We start from the raw sequence: 22,019 nt of genomic DNA, 5'->3' as shown, positions 1-22,019 counted from the left end.
TGATAGGTGCAGCTTCATTATCTGACTATCGCTGTTCCACTCAGTGCATGATGCTTCACTCTTCTGCAGCTAGAGAGGTGTTACGGTCATTATTTTTCTCACTGTAAAACTGTCACGATACTTTTCAGTCATTCTTCCCATGTCTGTGACACGATATAACATTTGAAAGAGGAGCACGGGCAACCATGTAGAAACAGAGGGAAGTTGTGTCTCTGGATCCTCTTCTGACACACACAGAGGAATGTCAGGATTGTGGTGCTTTCACATAGTTAACCATCTGCCATGACAAGAAGATTGTGAGACAGTACCTGAGCTCTGTGTAACCTCTTTAGCTCCTCTTGCTTGGCTTGTCTACGGGCAGCCTTCTGTACTCGCCGGGTCAGCTTGGCATTCAGTTCCTCTTCTGTGTAGGCTCTCTGAAGGAAGGCAAAACAGGAGTAGATTTCATTTGGATGCTCAGAAGTATGGGGGGAGGGATGACCATTTTCTCTTCCAAAATCTCAGAAGGGAGGTATTTTGTCTTTGCCATGGCCATGTCAAAAGTCAAGCTTCTGTAGGCAAAGGTGTTCACAGTGCAGTGAGCAACAATTTCAGGGTCAAATCAGGAGTGAAGAAGCATATAAGCCAACTGCAAAGCTGTGATTTTATATGATGTCCCACTCCATCTTCCACGGCTATATGAAACCTCTCCCCAAAGATAAAATAAAATGTTTATTCTATTTCTCAACAGATTTAGCCACGCGGATTTAGTTAAATCAATGAGTACCACATAGAGGGGTAACCTCAATTTCATTTTAAAAGAGAGTAAAGGCATATCTACATGAATAGATACAGCAGTATAAGCGAATAAATTATTATAGACTAGTGTCATTTTATTGGTATTCCCCTTTCTGTATTTTGTTCTGGAGCAAGAACATCCATAGTTGGCAGTTAATACTCGTATAATGGGTAGAGACTACCTGTGTAAATTTCTGCAACTTTTCTATGAATCAAGGAGGCAAAAAGACATTTGAAAGCAGAATGACATTCTGGTGTGAGATGGGAAATCCCATCTCAAGAGCAACTCCACAAAACTGGCTGGTGTAAAACAGAGCAAACAACCCCTAAACTACAACTAGAATATTACACCACCAGAAGCCATCCAAAAGGAGAAAGGCTATGTTTATAGAAATAGAAACGTATTTCCTCCTCTTATTTTCTCTCAGTGAAACTAGTTTTAAAACAACTAAGTCTTTTTAACATTTTTGAAATGGGGTTTAATATCTTATCATGTATACTAGTTGGTTGTGTTGTAGTCTAGGAAGGCTTCCTCTCATAGACTGTTAAGAGTGTCAAAGAAACTTCACAACTGTATTAAATGAACTACAGTGAAGAAGAGAACTCTCTTCCCATATACATGTATGTAGGCTTTAAGGGATAGCTGTAAACAGATGTCTTCCACTTCTGGAAAGAGATCTTCTCCATGGACAGTCAACTTCAAGGACAAAATGTTATGACAGACCACTCTGAAATCTGCTTTATCTAGTTACTGTACTGCCACATTGGTCAGTCTACCTCTGGTTTATTGTTCTTGGTAGAACAGAGTTTAAGGTAATACCACAGCTTTGTTAAAAATCCCTCAGATAGGTGGCTAGCAAGCACCATCGTTAAAGCTCCATGAAGTTAACACCTTACTCTTTTTTTTTTTTTCCTTTTTAACACAAAATCCACAATGATACCCAAATCAGAAGTGATAAAGCGTGTGACTTTCCTATCCCATGTAACACTGTTGTGACTGTGAAGACAAGACAATAAGAATTTCAGAAAGCAGCAACATTCCTGAAATAGAAATGAAACTTCTGGCTTGATTTTAGCTTGACACAGAGTTTCACTACAATTTCAGTGAACTCAACAATTTCGAAGGATGCTGATTAAAGTGTGACAATTCACTTGAACTCGTATTCTCAGTATTAAAAAAAAAAAGAATATGCATACATATTTAATTGCCTTGAAAATCAATTTGTTCTGAAGCTCAAACATCATCCACATCACTGTACAGCAATGCACTGCTGTGCACTGATAATCGCATGCATTCTAACCAGACACACAATGCGGAGCTCAATGCATTTTTGGTCGACAACCTCTACAAAGAATTTGCTGCCCGTGTCTGCTAACATCTCACGCATGCACAGTCAACGTTTGTGATGTTAGTGCACATGTGATGGGTCACTATGGATAAAATGAGTTAATACAGGGACATGCAATGCAACAATGGCCAACTAGTGGGAATGGAGATACTACCTTTGACGTATATGATCTCTTGAATGCCAAGGCGTGTGGTACATAAATCGACTTTAAAGGGGGAATGGTAAAGGAAAAAAAAATAAAAAACATACAAAATGAAGCAAAATCAGTTCAACATTGAAAACAGATGCACATAAATAAAACAAAGCTGGTTTTAAATGAAACATAAAATTGTGCAAATGCTGAACATGACCCAGATTGATGAAGCACAATGGAACGTCTGTCTGCAAAACCAGGTTTCTAGCACTCTCCTGAAGGCAAATGGCTTTGGTGGCCTCTTTGAAGATACAGTCAACTTGGCCTTTACCTACCTATGGTTTTAAACTCCACTGAGCAAGTACATGTATACATACATAAAAAATTTTGGCTTAGGATTTGGAATAATGGCTTATTCAGGGGCATGTTTGGTCTGAACTGGCTCAGTGAATCATATATTACTCTGTCACACAACTGTCCGTTTACAATCTGATTTACATCATCTCCTAGGAGTTGTGTTTATTTAATGGGTTTAAATTATCTCTACTTCATAGAAATGATCATTTGCACTTAACTAACATCATAAATCTTTCTCACTGCTTTGTGACAGGAGAAACACCAGATGGGTTCAGAGCGGGTTATGTCTCCTACAGTAATGGAATCTCCCTGTCTAAAAAGAGAGCCTCCAGAGAGATGGAGGAGATAAAATTATGAGGAAAAAAAGGGAGGGGGAGGGAAGGAAGAGGAGGGGGTAAAAAAAGGCGGAGGGGGTAAAAAAAGGCGGAGGGGGTAAAAAAAGGCGGAGGGGGTAAAAAAAAGACAAATCACTGCCTTCTCTATCCAGGGACATTCTGCGTTACCCTGTACCTGAAAGTAAAGCAAGTAAACTAAAGTGTTTATTATAAGAGATGTAAATTTCCCTTGCGTCATGAAGTACAGAGGGCATTGTGCCATTCTGGGCAAATAGCCAGCATTTTGCATTTTCACATTCAATTAAGTAAACACAGTGACAAATGAAAAGCCACACAACAACTTCAGCATGTATGCAAACTTCAGTATAATGCAAGCTACCTGCCATTGTAAAACGCACGTCTAATCACAATACCACAATTGTACAGGAACAACAACAAAAACGCTCACAAAGACACACACCTATAAACATGAGGCCCACGGGGCATTTACACTAGGAATTCTTTACAAGATGCTTCTCTTGAAAGATACTACATTAAACAAGATTAAATTAATTCACTGCTGATCACAAAGAACAGGATAAACAGACAAGCTGTCTGGGAAGCAAGCTCACTACAGTTACCAAAAAAGCAGCACAAGCAGAATTTCAGTTGAGAGAAGGGGTTCACATAAAAGTTATGTAACACGCAGGAAGTAAACTCTTACCCATAGTAAGGAGCACGTAGTTTGCGACTTAAAAAATATAACCCCCACCCCAAATCAGTACAAAGTCAATTTTGACATCTTGAAGTTCAGCTACATTTCTTTTGACAGCAAAGCAGTCCAGTATTTGCATGTACGTTCTACATCCTTGGACAGGATGCAATAAAGCTAGGTAAGTGGAGTTCTCAGATTCATTTCCTCTAAATAAATTAATTCTCAAAACTATTCTTTAGAAAATAGGCAGACGCTGAAAAAGAAATTCTTAATGTAACTTCAGAAACAGCAATAGGAGAAAATGAGACACCACCACTGCACCCTTGACAGAACTGGTGAGACATTTTCAGTATTAGGATTCCAGACATCTGCCACTGTCACCTATCCCCTCCAATGCTCAGTGATCAGATTTTTTTTTCTGCAAAAGCAATTTTAAATCAAAGTAGCTTAGCACAGAAAAAAAGTGACCATCAAGGCCTACCCGAAAACAAGCATGGACCTAACTGAAGCCCTCCTTCCTCCTGAAGGAGCTTAAAAAGGCAGAGCAGTAACTCTGTAACTCTTATCTGAACCCCCTGTATTGCATTTCTGTCCTCTGCTAGCCACAGGTACCTCGTTCTTCTGCATCTCTTGAAAAATGCAGAATTTCTCATGAAACGCCTTGAGGGCATGCAAGGAGGAATGGAAGGGGGAGAGAAAAAAAGGGAATAAAATAAAACCAAAATAATCTTCCTCTTCAAAAAGATCTAGATCAAGTAGGGAGAGAGATTAAAAGAGAGAAGTACAATGCAGAAAATTCCTACTTCATCAACTCCTTCCACCAGCCTTAAATTCATTAGTTATTCTAATTTTTTTCTACTATATATACATAGAAAGCATTTCCTGTGACACTATTTGCAGTACTTCCACAGCTTTGGCATCTGAGCCAAGTATCAACTGGATTCTGCCATTTGAGAGTGATTTGGGCACGCTGGATGACAGATTTGAGACAGGAGGCACAGACCACTGGTGTCTGTGATCACTACCCACTCAGACGGCCTCCTCTTCTCACGTTTTTTTAACATGTGAAACAGGCACCACCAGGAAGGGGCAGTGGGAACACATTTTTTTCATTCTTCAGTACCAGAAGGGCCTTAGTGTTCTGTAGGGTCAATGAACTCTCTACTTATTCCTCCAAACCAGAGCTTAGAAGCCCTCAGGAATGAAAGAAGGGCTCTTGCCCATTACAATGATTGAGCTGTTCCTTATATTTTTCACTTATTTTTGCAGTAATAGTACCATACCAATATTGAAATATTTTAAAAGCAACTAACTTTGGCACTTGGCTCTCACCATATATTTTCCACATATAAATATGTGCAAATAAACTAAATGTATTTTTCTCTCTGGGCTTTTATGGAGACCCACTGGCAGAGACCAGACCACACTGGAATGAGAACACCAGGCTAACAAAAACCCCTATCTACTGGCATTTCACAGGGGTTCACTACTATGTATTTCAGCTTCACAGCTGTTATCTGCACACACAGACATATGGAAATACTCAGCAACAACCAAGAAGTCCTCAAAGAAAACAGGGTCAAAATGGAAGGAACAGCTAACAGTTCATCTTTCCTCCAAAAAGAGAAGGTACTGATTCAGACTGTACACATTCTCTTTTCCCAGGAAAAATAAGCAAACCTGCATGAGCTGCAAAAGTGCAGCCTGTAGCTTACCTCTTAGTTGATGACCTGGCTTGACTATGTTCTTGATGTATGCAAAAGTACATTCCTGTCTGTAGTTTGCTTGGAATCTATCAAAGAGGCTGGTAAAACAATATCCTAAAATCGGATCCTGACAAAAAGTGAGAACTATCTCATTGTTATCTTTTTGCAATAACATTAGAGCCAGTGAAATCTACTCTTCTGGCATTAAATGTCTGTTTTCTGTAGATCATTGGCATGCTCACATCTGGGACAAAATTCACTATTCTGACTGTGATATTCATTGTAAAGTAATGTCACAGGGAGACAACTGATCCTTCATAGTAACAGTAGGGAGTAGCTTACAGTTATGAAACCAACTTATTTCAGACAGAACAGTCAGCCAACTTACAGGAAAGCCTGTTCCATGGAAGAAATAGTAAAAACAACAAAATTAATCATCCACATTTCTGATGTGGTTCTCTGTGCCTGTGATCTGCATCATGCTAGAACCATCTGCCATAGATGCATTGCCCATCTGCCTACCTGCTTGGATTTCTGGGAGGAACGTTCCAGAATATCATCACTGGAGAGGTCGGAGTCCTCTGAGAAACTCAGGTGTTGACGGAGTTGCAAATCTGAGAAGCCAGGAATAAAACAGGGAAGTTAGAGAAGTGGTAACTATTCTTTCTGTAAACATTTCAGAACTCCCGTGGTAAGTTGTTTGATCGAACTTCAAAAACACTTAGTCCTTTTATGCCAGTCTCAGATACTTCACCTGGAATTAGAGTGATCAGAGAAGCACCACTTCACAAAATGATCAATATTAGTTAGAAGCTTCATTCTAAGAGAGCATCACTTTCCGCAAACATTGTTAAAAATAATGGTCATGATTCTCCCTTTGTACTGTATCAATGCTCTTACAAGAGATACAGCAGATGACAGCAGCTGGCACTGTTTTGGCTACTTGTACAAGGCCAGAGAAATGTAACATGTTCACTTTCAATCACATTTATGGCTGATTTATTTACAGTATCACAAGTTGCCATTAAACACCTCTGTCTGCACCTGCTGGCATGTGAGAGATCAACACGAGGCCACAGAATCTCCACTTGGCAGACCAGCAGACAGTTGCCAGATCACTGAGAACACAGAAGTAACTACATCTCTGCAGTCTCCCGTCTGCATGGAGCCAGGTTGAAAGAAAGAAAACAGACCACCCAAGGAAAATATGAGGATCAGATTTAAAACAGAGATGAAACGTCACAAACAACCAAATCCAGCAAACAGTGCTTATTTCTCAAATCAGTCTAAGGCAGAAAGCAGACGTGCCTTGTACACATCAAGAGTGAGGCATCTACTTAAGGATCCATTCTTTCAGTGGCATATCAACTAATTCTGTCAATACACAAACATGCAATTCTAGCACTTACCCTGATCTGCCCATTTAACACTGAGGAGCAGTGTCACTCAGCACCGTAGCTGAATGACAAAGTATGCCAAACTTACTTGCAAGGACACCTAGCTGTAGGAAAAGTACCCAGTGCAGCAGCACACATCTATTGTACCTGCAGCTGTAACCAACGGAGAAGCTTTGTGCTTGCCAGAATCCACAGTGGCACTACTGGAGGGAGTACTTGGGCAGGATTTGTCATCAGTCTTCTTCTTCTTGTCCTTCTTATATCCAGAGAAAACAGACTTCCATAATGACTTAGGCTTTGTTCCTTCCTCTGTCCCACCACTAGATTTGTCAGAAAGCCTGCTGTCATTTTTGGATTTCTTCTCCTTCTTGTTCTTACGAGGGGAGAAAAGAGAAGTTCTTTTCTTACTCTTCCCGCTGGAGCCTTCTGAAGAGGTGACAGACCCTTCAGGTCCAGCCACATCAGCAGCAGGAGTGGAAAACTTCTCACTAGCAGCTTCATGCTTTAGTGTGGATCCTTCTGCTAGTTTCAAGGCCAAATGCTTTGGAGAGTCATAAAACAACTCTTTGGTCTTCAAGGGCATAGAAGATGCCTTTCGTGCCCTCGTGGCCCCAGCAGCAGCAGCTGCAGCCATCTCCATATCTTTCATCTTACACAGCTGTTTAGCCATGGCATCACGCAGTGCTTGGCTCTTGACAGACTTCTCTCTGGCTCTCATTCTTTCTTCAGCAAGCTCCTTCGCCTCCACAGAAATTTCAGGCAACACTCTCTTCTTTTGGTTAATCTCTCCTTCCATTGAGGGTGGACCACCATTTTCTTTGACCAAGGGCAAAAGAAGCGGTTTCTCTGGCCTTGGCCTACTGGTAGGAGGTGTAAAGAACTTCTCATGAAGGCTTGAATCTTCTGTCCTGTCATCATACGTGTCCTCTACATCATCAGCAAAAGGAATCTCATCCACACTCTCTGCAAAAGACTTCCGCACATCGTCTTTTTTGGCCTGGGTTGACTCTTTGGCAGCAGAGGTCAGCTCACGGCGTGGGGGAGCAGGTGGTGTTGATGCTGGTGTTGGAGGTGACCTGGCTTGAACCTCGTTCTGCCAGACTGCTTGATGCCTCTTTCTACGCAAAGTGGCTGGTTCTTCATTCTGAGGAGGTGGTGGTGGTGGACTTGACGGAGGAGTAAGCATGGTAGAGTCAGAAGTGTTGAAGCTCTGGCTAGCCATAGTTCTCATGTTAGATGAGCTCTCCTGAAGGCCAAGTCCAGAACTGCTGGATACATCTCCCCTTATTTCACTGGAACTCTTTAGCTCTTTTTCTGATGGAGATTTTGGAGTAAGCAGAGAAATCTGCTCGTTTTCTAACTTGGACAGTCCCTGTCTTCTCGGGGCAGGCTGGGGTTTCACAGGGTGGACCCTTTCATCTCCTGAAATGTTCTCGCTATTAAAAGCTTTCAGAGGAGTTGTCTCAAGGGCAGATACAGTAAAGTTCGTCTCTGAGCGTCTGTTTCTGTCTACTGGGGTAAGTCCTAAGCTCCTCCGGATTTCAGCGCTCTTCATCCAGAACTCTTCTACAAGATTACTCCGTTTCAGGGCTTCTTCTGCAGTAGTAGGGCTCCCCAGTTTTTCCACCTCACTGTCCTGGCCCCTAAGGACCAGTTTGGCTAAAGGAGTAGATGTTAAGGCTGGGACAGGTTGGAAACACACTGGAGGCTCTGCTGGGGATGGAATGGATGTTTCGGCAGAAGGCAAAGGCTGGGAACAGATAGGTGTTTGAGCAGATGTTGGGGATGAAGCCAATGTTGGTGCTGCTGGCTGAGACTCTGCTAGCGATGTAAGTGCAATGGCTTCTGGTGATGCAGCCGGCTGGGATAACACTGGAGAGAGTGGCACCAAAGGGCTCTTAACTTTCCTGTCTTTGGGAATTTCATCCTTCGGTCCTTCCTCAAGAAGGAAAGGCTCAGGAAAAAAGCGTGCCTCTGGAGATTTTATTGCACGGAGCACTCCTGCCAGTGGATCTTTTACATCCTACGAAAAATGAAAAAGGAAATATTAATAGTCACTGAGCACATTAGAATACTGGTTTTTTGGGTTTTGGTTTTTTTTGCTTTTATCAAAGTTAGCAATAAGGAAACCATCCAATTACCAAGACTGAAAAAACCCACACGTAGCATCCCATTCACAGGTCTGGAACACCACTTAGGATTTCTCATCAGGTATGGTTCATTTTTCTGTCCCATTGTATAAACCGTCCTTTGTAGATGACAAAGCAAACTTAATTTTTGGAAGAAAAACCACTAAACTGAATTCCAGAAAGCTATTTCTGTACTTTCCTGCTCTCCCTTCGAATCTCCAGCTCTGTACATTGTGGGGGTCCCTTATCTCAGACGGATTTGACGCAAGTCTCTCCAGTTCTCATCAAGACAGCATTTTCTGCTGGCTAGCATCTGTTGTAATGCGTTCTTAAAGCAAGGGGTGCTTCCTCAGTTAAGTGTAAACTAGGCTGCAACTCCCTTGCCCCTTAATGGTCTGAAAAGTCTTGGTTTTCATCTCCTACATCCAGACTGCCATATTACTCAGCAGCACAACTAGTTGTTTTAGAATTTAACCCTTTGGCAGTGGACACCTCTTGTTAAGTTCTGGTATTATTCTTTCCCATGACATATTTTTTTGCATGGTTCTGCAGGGATCCATCTTAGGGCCGGCACTCTTCAATGTCTTCGTAAATGACGTAGACACAGGACCTGATGGAATATTAAGTAAGTTCGCCGATGACACAAAATTGGGAGGAGCTGTTGACACTCTCAAGGACAAAGAGGCCCTGCAAAAGGGATCTGGACAAATTAGAGAACTGGGCAATCACCAACCACATGAAGTTCAACAAGGGCAAGTGCTGGATTTTGCACGTGGGACACAGCAGCCCTGGCTGTACATACAGACTGGGGAACGAGATGCTGGAGAGCAGCTCCGCAGAGAAAGATCTGGGGGTTCCGGTCAACGGCAAGTTGAACATGAGCCAACAGTGCCCTGGCAGCCAAGAGAGCCACCCGTGTCCTGGGTGCATCCAGCACAGCATTGCCAGCCGGGTGAGGGACGTGACTGTCCCGCTCTGCTCTGCACTGGTGCGGCCTCACCTGGAGCCCTGTGTGCAGTTCTGGGCACCACAGGATTAAAAGGATATAAAGCTACTGGAGAGTGTCCAGAAGAGGGCTATGAAGCTGGTGAAGGTTTGGAGAGGAAGCCGTATGAGGAGTGGCTAAAGTCACTGGGTTTATTCAGCCTAGAGAAGAGGAGACTGAGGGGAGACCTCATGGGGCTACAGCTTCCTCACAAGGGGAGGAGGAAGGGCAGGCGCTGATCTCTTCTCTCTGGTGACCAATGACAGAACCCAAAGGAATGTCAGGAAGATGTGCCAGGGGAGGCTTAGGTTGGACATCAGGAAAAGGTTCTTTTCCTAGAGGGTGCTGGAGCACTGGAATGGGCTCCCCAGGGAGGTGTCACGGCCCCAAGCCTGACAGTGTTTAAGAAGAGACCAGACAAGCCCTCAGACACATGGTGTGAACTGTGGGGTTGTCCTGTGCAGGGACAGGAGTTGGACTCTGTGATCGTTGGGCGTCCCTTCCAACTCAGAACATCCTGTGATTCTCTGATCTTTTGCACCAGCTTTCTTTTGAATGCAGACAGTCTGGTTTAACTCACACACGACCATTAGAGCACAAACCTCTCTATCTGTGTACTTGTATGACACACATTAAACACCCAGGTCTTGAGTACTGCATTTAGGCACTGTCCTGATATAAACAATAACTATGTCTAACAGAATCATTAGATGGTCCTAAAAAGAAAACCCCTTAATTTGAATAGGAAGTGAACGTCATCAATTGCTGTCAGCAAACCAGCCTTATCCCATAATGTGTTCATTGTAAAAGTAAACTGGTTCACGACAAAACTCTCTAGGATAAAGTCTAATCTTTTAGCAATTCCTTAAAAACAAACACTTGAGAGGGAAAAATTTGAACTGAACATTTTAAGGGTCATGTACTTCTTGCTCTTACACACCAGTAGCTGGAAATACCACAGTGTGCTTGCATGCTGACTCCAGGCCTGACAACATGACAGTACATCATTTATATCTCACTTCCTTAAGCTGAACTATGTTGTTACTCTGGAATAAATAAACACTGCTTTGGTTATTACTAAGTAATACAAATATAATTTTGAATTGCAACTGTACAGAATCTGCTTTTGGTACAGAAAAGATAGCCAAACCAGGATAAACAGGAAACACCTTACTTATGGCTCCCATCATGCATTATACGTATCTCGTTAACTGCACATTGAAATTAAAATATCCTATGTAATTCTTTTTGGGGCTTTGTGATGGGAACTTGTGTGACTGTGACAGAGCACTACACTCTCAAGACAGGAAAGATGGTAAATTATTCCTTAAGTCTAAATGAAGTCAGATCTCAAAAAGATCAACATATATTATAGAGACAGGAAAAAAAGAAAGCCCACTGCTGTCAGTTCTTAATAGTTTATCCAGCAAACTGCTCTATTGAAAGTACAGGTAGTGAATGGAAAACTTCAAAGGTTCCCTTTCTTACCTCTGCTTGTTTTGCTTTGGGACTCTCAGCTGGAGACAGAGGAAGAACACTGTCGCTAGATGACTGAATAGGGATGGATGGCTTGCATGGATCTAGGGAAAGCAAAAATGTTGCCAAAACACATGAGACCACTAACTTTCTATTTTTTTTATGTTACACACAGTAAGTAGTGATGAATTTCTTGGCTTTTTACAAAGTCTAGATTGGACATCTGGAACACAGATAAAAAATTCTAAATCTCAAAAATGGTACAAGTTTTTTAACGTTAAAACTTATACAAGAAAAAGCAGTTAGATGGGTTCTCAGGCTTTAGGGAGCTGTAACTAATGCATTCAGAACATTCTTCTCAAAATGGTAATGCAAGCACATACCTTGCCACTGAGAACAACGAGATGGTTCAAATCCAAGAGACTGTCTTCTCTTAAATCTAATAAATCTATAGGCTGCCTCAAATGCAATTACAATCATTCAAACACTGGTGGGAAAGCTATTACCTTCTGTCACATGGCAAGAAGCCCCTTCCACTCCTCCTTCATCTTCTTCATCCTCAGAGACTTTTAGATCTGGCTCTTCCGCGCCACCTTGATGTAAGCGAAACTCTGCTTCTGCATCAGATGGGATGTCATCTGATCCCACATGGGGTGGGAGGAAAAAAGAAATCTTGGCTACAAGTCCATCAGGACATCTGTTTATCATTTAAAAATCTTTCATAATCCTTCCTTTCTCTTCACATGGTGCTAGTCACTTTCACAACCTGAATACTTAAATGTTTCACTCCTTTTTTTGTGTGCTAATTAGAATAATTTAAACAGTAAATGATGGACTATTAGTACAAATAACTAAATCAGTAATCGAAGTCATACCTTACTGGTTTTCTGGAAATGTTTCAATGTTTTCTGATGTATGCAGTTCATTTTACACTAGCAAGGGAAGATTTTTGGAATAATATTGTGGACTTTTCACAAATTTACCTCTATTTCAGTTATTCAGCACGATTAGTACTGAATACAGACATGAGACCAAGCCCTCTAGTTAGTAAATGGTGAGAGGACACAAGAAATTTATTCTACAACCCATGGCATTGAGGTTCTTCTGTTTCTTTTTGTCCTTCACTCGTGGCTCCCTCTTGAGTATTTGAAACAAACCCCTACACATCACTAAAAATAACATCAGGTTTAAGTACCCTCATCCAAAGTATTTTCTGCCAATACAATTCTGTTCAATTAAAAGGTTTAAATGATGCACAGTGGTTCCCTACCGTCGTCCAGCTCTGCACCCGTGTCTCCCTCTTCACCAGCCTGCCCTTCTGTGTCTGCAGGCTCTGTGCCCAGCTCGTCCTCACATGGAGCTAGAATATATTCAAATATTGAGAAAAAAAAGAAAAAAGAAAAAAAAAAACGAACAAAACACTATACACTGAAAAGGTTCTACATTGGACTGTAACAACAGCCTATAGTGGAGATACTTATTAATTGCTGCCAAAACAAGAAATCCTGAAATGTGTCAGCTGGAAAGGCACCTATGGTGAAATGACACATCAAGAGTCTAGCAAATCAAGGAATGCCTGCCCTTGGGGAGTCTCCAAGGCACTTGCAGTGAAAGCAGCCAGGGCTTTTCTGAGCAACAGGCCTTGTGAAAAATTAAACAAGAAGGGGACTTCTGGACACCAAACCAGAACAAAGTTTACTCTTCTTCCAGGAAGATTATTTTTTCTTTACCACACCAGAACACTTACCACCACTTTATAGCATATGCTTATGAGGCAAAAATTGAAACCTCACGATGTACCACAACTGTTCATCTTGAAAATGAAACAGGTTTTTGAGGGTGTAAGTCAGAGACAAAGTCTACCTCCAGGATGGATTATTATTATATTTGGAAACTGTTTAAGTCTGTGCAGCTACAGTAGTCCTTAGTAAGAGAGTCTAAGAAACTTGACATGCTTTACAAATAACTAGGACACAAATTAACTGAGATATTTTTAAGTAAATAAAAATATATATTCAAAACTTTCTTTTCTGTTACAGATCATAATTTGATTTGCTGGATCAAAATAAAGAAAATATTCTTGAATTTATAACTCTGAAAAGAGCATTTGACATTACTCCTTATGACAAGATTTCATTTAGGAGGAGAGACAAGACCAAACAGTGTGGTCTAAATTTCATTATTAAATGACATTTAAAAAGAAAAAAAACCCTAAACCTTATGACACTTCGTCCCATCTCTAGTGCTTTGGATGATTTCCCTATTTTTTTTTTGTTAAGCATTTTCATGAGACATAATTTAAATATAAGAAAGGAAGCAAGCACTTTCAGGTTTTCTTCCACAGTCAATCAACTACATTTTTAGATTTGTGCAGTGAGTTAGCATCAATTCACGTTCAACAACATGCAGACATTTAACTCTGTTGTATATCCTATTGCAAATGTGTACACAGTCAGCATGTATCATTATGCACAACGTTTGCTAATTATACACATAGGATATGGTCCTATAATGACGACAACAGATATATTTGTAACCTTCTTGGTTGCACCTATACCAGTAAACGAAGCGGTGCAAGTCTCTGGACCTAAACGCGTACAGTGTCACATTGTCATATTTAGGAGGGCTTTGGGAGGGCTCTTGGCATGACTCCCAGCAGTTAGTTCCCATGGTTGGGCTGGAGGTTGTTTCCAATAGACATGGGGTGTCTAACTCATTTTTGGCTGCCTTCAAAGGGCCGAATGTGATGTTAGGACTGTATAAGTAACTACTCCTACATTTATACAGTCCTAACATCACATTTGGCCCTTTGAAGGCAGCCGCGAGGCTGATGTGGCCCCCGCTGAAAATGAGTTAGACATCCCTGCAATAGGCGGTCTGAACGCAGTCGCCTGGTTTTGGACAGCAAAAAAAATCAGCCATATGGGAGCGAATGGTGCCACGTCAGCTTTCTCCTGAGTCAGGGCGTAGCCCCTGATCCTTCCGGTTGACTGGTGATGATGTGGCTTTTGGAACCATGTATATGCTAGTGTTGCTAATTAAGACAATCTCAAAACCAAACCAATCCTACTTAAAATTGAGGTCTTGCAGCCTCTCCTCTTTCTCTAATACGGGTTTTTGCTTATTTTAAAACACGGCCTTCAGCGGGCGGTTTGTCTTCTTCCTTCAACCCGAGAATTTATCTTTTTCCACGCTCTTCTCCTCCACCATATTAAGACAGACAAATATATGGCCTAGTTTATTTTCTGTCAGCTACTGTGAAAAGGAAGTTGTTACACTTACGTGTGATAAAGCACTGGCCTATTCCCTTATGTCAGAGGCTTATAAAATCCAGAATCTTACAGATGTCAGGCGTAGGAGACTGAATCATGTGGCAAAGGCTGGACTGCCCACAGGGGGCATTTACAAATCTACTGAACAAACCCAAACTGTGCCCCAGCCTGATTGTTGCTTAGGTACGCAGTAGGTTATGTTGTTTTGCAAAAATTAACATAATGGCATGGTTTTATGGTAGCAGCAAATGTGAGTAATCTTAATCAAAACTTGCAAAAATGTCACTGATGTTAGGAATATCAGATACCACTACGTATATGTGCCTTTGGATCCAGAAGCCATGAACTGGTATGACACATAGGGAGTGTTGGAGAGAGGAGAAAATCAACTCTTAAATAGGTTGGTACACAAAATTCAACAGGAAATTACAGATGCACAAATAAGTAACAACTTGGTGCAACGATGGATCCCATTTTGAGGGACATGAAGAGCTTGCAGGTGGCTGGTTATATTATACATATACTGTGCATATACGTATATGCAGTTAGGATAAGGAGCAAGAGGTGAAAAGCTGTCACACAATAACTCAGAAGCTACACACTACGGCAGCCAGAAACTGGGATCAGCACTTGGTTCACACCAGCTAGCGGCCGTGAGCAGACTACGTTGTGTGCAGACGTCTTGTAAACGCTGCTGCCTCGCCAAAGCAGCAGCAGAAGCAAAGTTTTGTAGGCAAGCTAGCTCTTCTGCTGCGCCAAAGCAACCTAGCTGTAGATCAACTACCTAGCCACAAGCTGCTGCTGTTCCACTGACTTAGATACCTTCACTGCTTTCCACAAATTTACTCCCTTATTCTAAACCCAGAATCTTCATGCTCATCAGTTTTGTAATGGAGCTTACAGGACCACATAAAAAAAAAGCAGCTGAGGCTTTCCTAAATAATGTGAACCCCAAGTCAAAGGAGACACAACAGCTGTTGCTGTTCCTAAGGATTCCAGCTTCAACCTTATTCTTCTTTCTTGTTTTCTTCACCAGATAATTGGAGTTTGCAGTTGCTACAGAGAACTGCAATTGCTTTAAGCACACTCTGTCACTTGATCTTTCAACTGCGAGAAAGCCCCTTGTTCTTTTAGTCAAGGAACTAAGGGAAGGATAACAGGTCCAAATCTTCAGCTTAGAAAGCAAGTCAAAAGACTCAACTAAATTGCTCCTTCTACTTTATTACACCCAAGATAACCTCTCTGTTCGGCCTGCCTTCAGAAGGGTTACAATAAATGTCGAGTTCATGCAAGAACGGACTGTCTGAGCAAGGCGAGCATGCACACTACCCCTTCCTCCCTCCCTCCACGTCCAGTCATGCAGTAGCGACAGGGCCGTAAGTTCCAGGGTTAAAGTACCAGCTCAGCTGCTGAAGGCATGGAGAAGAGACGGGCAGGGTTATTGTGCATTGGAATACATAGAACATCACCAAACTACCTCCAGGGACTGTCTCCAGCCACGCCTGTACCGCCTCATGGCGTACGGAGGGAAGGTCGGATGCTGAATTTAAAAAACAATAAATTGTAAGAAATCAAAATTAGACCATCAGTAAGCGTCTAAAACAGAAGAGTGACAAAGGGAAATTTTTCAGTAGCAAATACAGGAATAAAAGATGTTAAACAACCAATTCCAGACTTGGGATTTAAATTAAGATAACACACAAATGTCAGGGGCCTAGTCTTCCTTTAAGATCTGTAATGTTAGAGGAAATAAAGACAGCACAGTGAGAAAAACACCACATCTGACCAGTGGATTGCTGCTGCAGTGCTCCACTTGAAAGTCTGCAGAGGAGGGAAACTAAGAGATGAAAGAGCTGAGCAACGAGAGAGGGGCGGTCATACCAGGCACCCCAGAACCTGTGCTGCCCAGCTGTGAATGGCAGCAGATGAAGAAGAGTGCCCAAAATAGAATGAGAGGGGCTTCCACGTACTGCCACACTACCCCAGGCTTTCAAATCAAACCCTATTGCTGGTGATACTCTGATGGGCTCTCCAAACATCTCGTATCACAGAATACAGCTCGGCCAGAACAAACTTGTCTGCTGAACTCAAATTTTAAACTTATGGTGTATCTATAAGTACTTATTGGTGACAAGCCTTTAAAAAACAAAATGAAACAAACCAAAACCTGCTGATATGCCTGCACATACCTGTACTGCATGACCGAGTAACTGAAGCAGCTAATCTGTCAATCAGGATTGTCCTAGTTTGGCTCAGATTTAGGGGAAGGGAAGGATATGTTGCCCTGCTTCCCAAAGGAAGCTGGGAAGACCACAAAATCAATGTGGAAGGATCAACACAGGTTTTCCTTTCTTTAGCTGATGGCTGTACCAACACAGTATGGAAAAGCAGGAATTGTAAAACACAAATTAAAAGACAAACTCTGAAACTGTAGTGCTACAGAGTTAACATTTTTTACTTAGAATTCTTAAACATTAAGCAACTAGTCTAGCAATACTGAATGTTACAGACAGTTGAACACAGCCTATTTCTGTAGTTGCAGTGGGAAGGAAATACCCATATCTTACATGCAGGGAGCAGATTTCACAACAGAAAATCCCAGTGCATTCTACAAACCGCAGTTGTAAGTGTAGCAAAACTGATCTGGAACTGTGTACCATGCTGGACCAGGATTTAAAAAAAACCCCCAAACCTCCAGAATTCTGAGGAAAAGATAATTATCTGGAATAGAATATGATCAGGCAATGTGAGGTAAAGCCCTAGGCTTTTTAAATACAGATCAGTCATTAACTTAATCTCACATTTCCTGTAAAAGACACCCCTTCCCACCGCGTACTTACTCCCGCTACAATTCTGGCACAATGGTCACAGCTGTTGAGAGAAGACCACCACACATCAACTGCATGGTTAGCTTTTATTAAGCCTAGACTTCTGCAAAGGTGAAGTGCCTATGACATACTTACCTTAAAACACACTGTAGTATAGTTTAGCATAAGGTCAGCAGGGACTGCTGAAAGGTGCTTACAAGAGCTAAATTTCTGCCATTTCCCCCCTCCAATTTTCCTTTAAGTAACTGGTAACTCAAAAATACTACATCTCACTTCAAAAAAAAACCCAGATAAACTGTCAAATCTTAAATACAGGGGGTCAAAACCACCACTGATCAGATTTACAAGCCCTTGTAACTCCATTATTCCCTGCTAATAGCAGATGCAGTTACACAGCAGCTGAGAAATAACACAGAAGCCAACCCTGTTGGCTTTGCTGTAGTAGCTACAGAGCGTAGCCCTTCCACTTCCCTTAAAGAGGCGTAGTCCTCACTGTGACAAAAAACACGAGACAGCTTTCATTACTGTCCCTAAAGTCAGTTACCAAGGGCTGATTTCCAGCACCATCAAATCATGTGTGCAGTCAGGAAAGATCCTATAGAGTCAAAGCAAGCAGACAAATGGGTCAGAAGAAGTCAGACCACGACAGAGCTGAGAAAGCAGTCGTTTTAAGCAGACACGGACCTGAAAAGTAACATGTTTAACCAAGTGTAATTTCAGTGTAATTTGAAAGCAGTTCCTTTCAATCACTGCTGCCCTTGCTGAAGTACACTGCTCTTGAAGGCACAGATGCAACAGAGTTAAACAGCTGCAACTGTGACCTAGGAATTGATGCTATGGGGCTGGGAGGAGATTACCTCTGGAGGTGGAGGACTTTGAGGTTGGGGCCATTTTTTCCTCCTCCTCTTTTTCACGGATGTGTGTCCAGTGCACATCTGCCAGGATCTCCAGAGGATCAACGGGATTTACAATCTGCTGCAGCCTAAGGTTTCCAGCTAGCAGGAAGAGGGCATGGCGCACCAGGTTGTAGGCAGGGTGGTACAAAGGACAGGGAGGAAGAGAGGGGAGAAGAGTGGAAAGGAAAGGTAACACATCATAGGAAAGGAAATAAGAAAAGAAGAAAAGAAAACATTACTGGCTGAGATCAGTTTGCAAGACAGACAGAAAAAACTCAGCATTGTCTGTGCACGCATACACCAGTATGGCTCTCTCTCATACTTCCCATCAAAGCTGAATAATGCCATTCCAAAGGCAGAAATATACTATTAAAACATCATTGTAGATTATCTCTATTGCAAGCAGCTTTGCTGAAAAGAAAGACATTCTCTGGGTGTCCAACAGTATGTGGTATGTAAATACCAATTTTGCAGAAATTTCCAGCTCCTTCAGCCTATTCGTTATGATTACTGCCAGAGACATCTTGCTCTTAAAGGCACAATCTGCATTGTAGTTTGATGCACCAAAACAAAAGGTCTTTAATTCTCTACTATTGGGTTAAGCACTCTTTTCTATGCTGGGTACACATTTCTTCGTGGATTAAACTACGTGATGGATCTCAGAGTTTCCTGTGTGTATTTGTGCGTGTATGCACACATGGGCGCACACTTACTTTAGCACTTAAAACTCTGATCTGTTTGCTCTTGCTCTTTTGTACTGACTTCTTCGAAGGGCAGAATTTTTTCTGAAGAATAGCTGCTTTTTCATTATGACTTAACAGCCACTCCACCTCCCCAGAAGGGACTTCCTGTCACACAAATGAATTCGTTTAAAAGAAATAGCATTACTTCTCAACTACCTGCCTACACAAAGCTCAGCTACTCATGGAGCATCAAAGGGACCAACAGGCACTTAAAGCAACTGATAAGCAACATGCTTAACTGCTGCTGAATACCCACTTTGTGAGCATCCACCCTGAAATGGGTATTATATTCATAGACCCTGTCTCTGTTGCTATTTGCTATGGGACTATAGCTCATGTTTTATTTACCTATAATAAAATAACTCATTCTATGGGGGACAGGTGTTCACTGTCTGCAGGAGTGGTCTTCAAAAGCAAATGAGACACATCCTGAAAAGTAAAATGTCCACTTACTTTATAAAGTAGGAAGCCAATTTTCACAACAGCTGGATTACCACTGAGTAGGGCAAAACACTGTTTCAGCAGTTTAGCACCTCAAAAGCAATTAGATTTTCGTATGGTGGACTAGTGTTTGAAGGAAAGAAGAAACATTAGCAGCATTTAGAAGTTGCACTCACTATTTCCTGCTGTCTCATTTTAATGAAGTTCCTCTCTACCAGCCAGGTTTTCCCCAGACATGATAAAATGTTTGGGACTTCTGTTTCAGGAATGACTTTGTGTGACATTTGGCATTAAAACTGCAGAAGAAACAGGCAGAAGGAACTGCAGGAAGGACAGAATCACCAGCTGGTTGTTAAAGGAGAAAAGAGTTCAGAAGCACAAACTCAAATGCAGAGAGGGAATCACAATTTAGTCAAGTATTTAGCAGTTTTATGTCTCTGTGGCTTCATCAGAGAGCTTTTGTATCAGTTGGCACAACCGCATGGTCTACCAGAGCTACTGGACATCCTGCTGGGACCGGAACCCGGGCTTTTCTCACTCCGCACCAAAGCACTCACATGCAGGCCCCAAGATAAGTAGAGTTAGCATTTGCATCACCAGGCAAAATTTTGTGTTAAAAGGTTTAGGTTTGCCAGCAATGGCTGAGAAGTATATAGTCACTCAGCAAGGCTCGGAAAGAGCAGGTCCCACGTGATCTGCATGTTTTAAAATGGATTTCTCTGGGATTTAGACCAGTGTAACATACACATCTTCAAGTTACTCTGTAAGTCTCTAGACAGAGGCCTGAGCCTGTTTTGATTAGGACATGGGTCCTTCTCACCTTTTCCAGTAAATAAATCGCACCACAGCCGGCCATGAAGGACTGTTACTTGGCTAACAGGCAAAACTAAAGTTTTCTTGAGGTCTAAATGCTTGAGAATTTCAAAGGACACCTGGCTTAGCCTTCCCTCAAGGCTGCCTGCTGACCTTTGCAGGAAGCTGGACATTTATTTAATTGGTGGCCCATACCGGGAAAGAGATAAGAGAAACCGTAGACAACATTAATTGCGGTTACATTTGGAAAGGTAGCCCTCCTCCGGTTGCACCTACCAGCACTTTGTAAGCAGTGGGCAGTCTCGATGTTTAACGGAATGACAGGCTACCCACAAATCAACTCCTTAGGAGCCAGGTCTAAAGCACACTGCAACTGTAATGGGGGAATTTCTTCAGTTATGCTCTTCGGCCATATTAATAATACTTCTCATTCTTCCCATCAGAGAAGTTAAATTGGAAAAAAAATATAACCACTCTTCCTTTTTTTTTTTTTCCAGAAAAAAAAAAAAAAAGTCAGAAGCCAAACTACAGTTGTTACAACCATACGCTGCAAAATATGCAGTTTGACAACTGCATATGCCCTCTTACCTGCAGGAAGGCACTTGGATTTTCCTTTTATGTGTTCTGGCTCTAATGAACCACATTGAAGAAATAAGGAATTAACAAGCTATTAGGACCAAGTGCTTCAAAAAAAAAACCCAACCATCAGAAACAAACTGCAAGAGAATGCATCATGAAACATAACACAACCAGTTAGACTTTTTTTTTATTCCCATTATATGACTGTTTGAAAAATCTTGAGGGATTGCCGCAGCTTGATTAGCTTCCCCCCCAGACTCTCCCCACAGACACACACTCACAAAGGACAACAACAAAAAAATGCAAGTTTGCTGACACAGGCCATCTAAAGGTAGGACTTCTGATCTGTCCCATGTGGCTGACATATGGCACAGGTACAATTAGTCTGTGTGTATGGAACAAATCTGAAACTTCTAAATATGCAGGGGTCACTGCTCATTCACATTACAGTAGCAAGTTGCCCAGGCTTTCTAGATATCCTGAGCTACCTGGCAGCTTTATCTTTTGCCTAAAACCAGTGGCCATGTTAGACCTGATCTATGGCATTTGGACTGGGAGATGAAGACAACAAAACCTACTGAATCAGTTTTTAGGGAGCTGCTAAAGCAATTAAGCACAACGCAGAAACTTCTCATGTGGGACCTGCTCTTTAAAACATTCCCCCCTCCTTTGGGGAAATGGAAGTGGAGATGGTATACGGGTACCTTTAAATGTACCCGTGTCCTCTTCATTTGAGAGACGTTGAAGCCAGAGGCCTTGCTGCAGCTCTTTCTCCCAAGGGCAATACTCTCCCTCTACAGCAGAGGGAACCACACATCCATACATAACACCAGACACGCGTTTACACACACAAGCGATGGAGAGAAAGAGAGAAAGAGAGAAAGGACAGGATCAGAAAGAGAGACCGTCTGGAAATCCAGCGACTCCCCATACTCCTGCTGTATTCAAAGTGTATGACGGGAATACTGCTCAAATGAAACAACGTCTGTCTGAAAACACCATGGATTAGCAGACTGAACGTACAACATGCATGTTACCATACTTAAAAAGCAGTCTTGACTTCCACAGACTTCAGTTACGGAGATATATAGTTCCTACGCTGAAAAAGT

The 22,019-nt window shown here is 42.0% G+C and overlaps 1 protein-coding gene across 14 annotated transcripts in view; it reads right to left on the bottom strand.

The window, feature by feature from the left end:
- MICAL3 (microtubule associated monooxygenase, calponin and LIM domain containing 3) overlaps window positions 1-22,019 on the bottom strand; it is a 163,761-nt gene that overhangs the window by 23,186 nt on the left and 118,556 nt on the right. For 5 of the 14 annotated variants that reach the window (XM_065645013.1, XM_065645046.1, XM_065645037.1 and 2 more), the window contains 12 exons: window positions 21,615-21,704; window positions 20,920-20,961; window positions 18,296-18,433; window positions 16,088-16,150; window positions 12,609-12,698; window positions 11,845-11,976; window positions 11,351-11,442; window positions 6,896-8,771; window positions 5,874-5,965; window positions 4,258-4,305; window positions 2,281-2,331; window positions 309-416 (listed from right to left, as the gene is read on the bottom strand). In XM_065645013.1, coding sequence (XP_065501085.1) covers window positions 309-416; window positions 2,281-2,331; window positions 4,258-4,305; window positions 5,874-5,965; window positions 6,896-8,771; window positions 11,351-11,442; window positions 11,845-11,976; window positions 12,609-12,698; window positions 16,088-16,150; window positions 18,296-18,433; window positions 20,920-20,961; window positions 21,615-21,704 — 2,822 coding nt within the window. The remainder of the gene's footprint in view (window positions 1-308; window positions 417-2,280; window positions 2,332-4,257; window positions 4,306-5,873; window positions 5,966-6,895; window positions 8,772-11,350; window positions 11,443-11,844; window positions 11,977-12,608; window positions 12,699-16,087; window positions 16,151-18,295; window positions 18,434-20,919; window positions 20,962-21,614; window positions 21,705-22,019) is intronic. The other 9 variants (XM_065645054.1, XM_065645093.1, XM_065645086.1 and 6 more) reach the window with 7 other exon arrangements.

Source organism: Caloenas nicobarica, chromosome 1, assembly GCF_036013445.1.
Source record: "Caloenas nicobarica isolate bCalNic1 chromosome 1, bCalNic1.hap1, whole genome shotgun sequence".
In the NCBI taxonomy this organism is placed as follows: domain Eukaryota; kingdom Metazoa; phylum Chordata; class Aves; order Columbiformes; family Columbidae; genus Caloenas; species Caloenas nicobarica.
The sequence above is the reverse complement of the archived record's forward strand: the minus strand, read 5'-3'. Positions and strand labels throughout refer to the sequence as shown.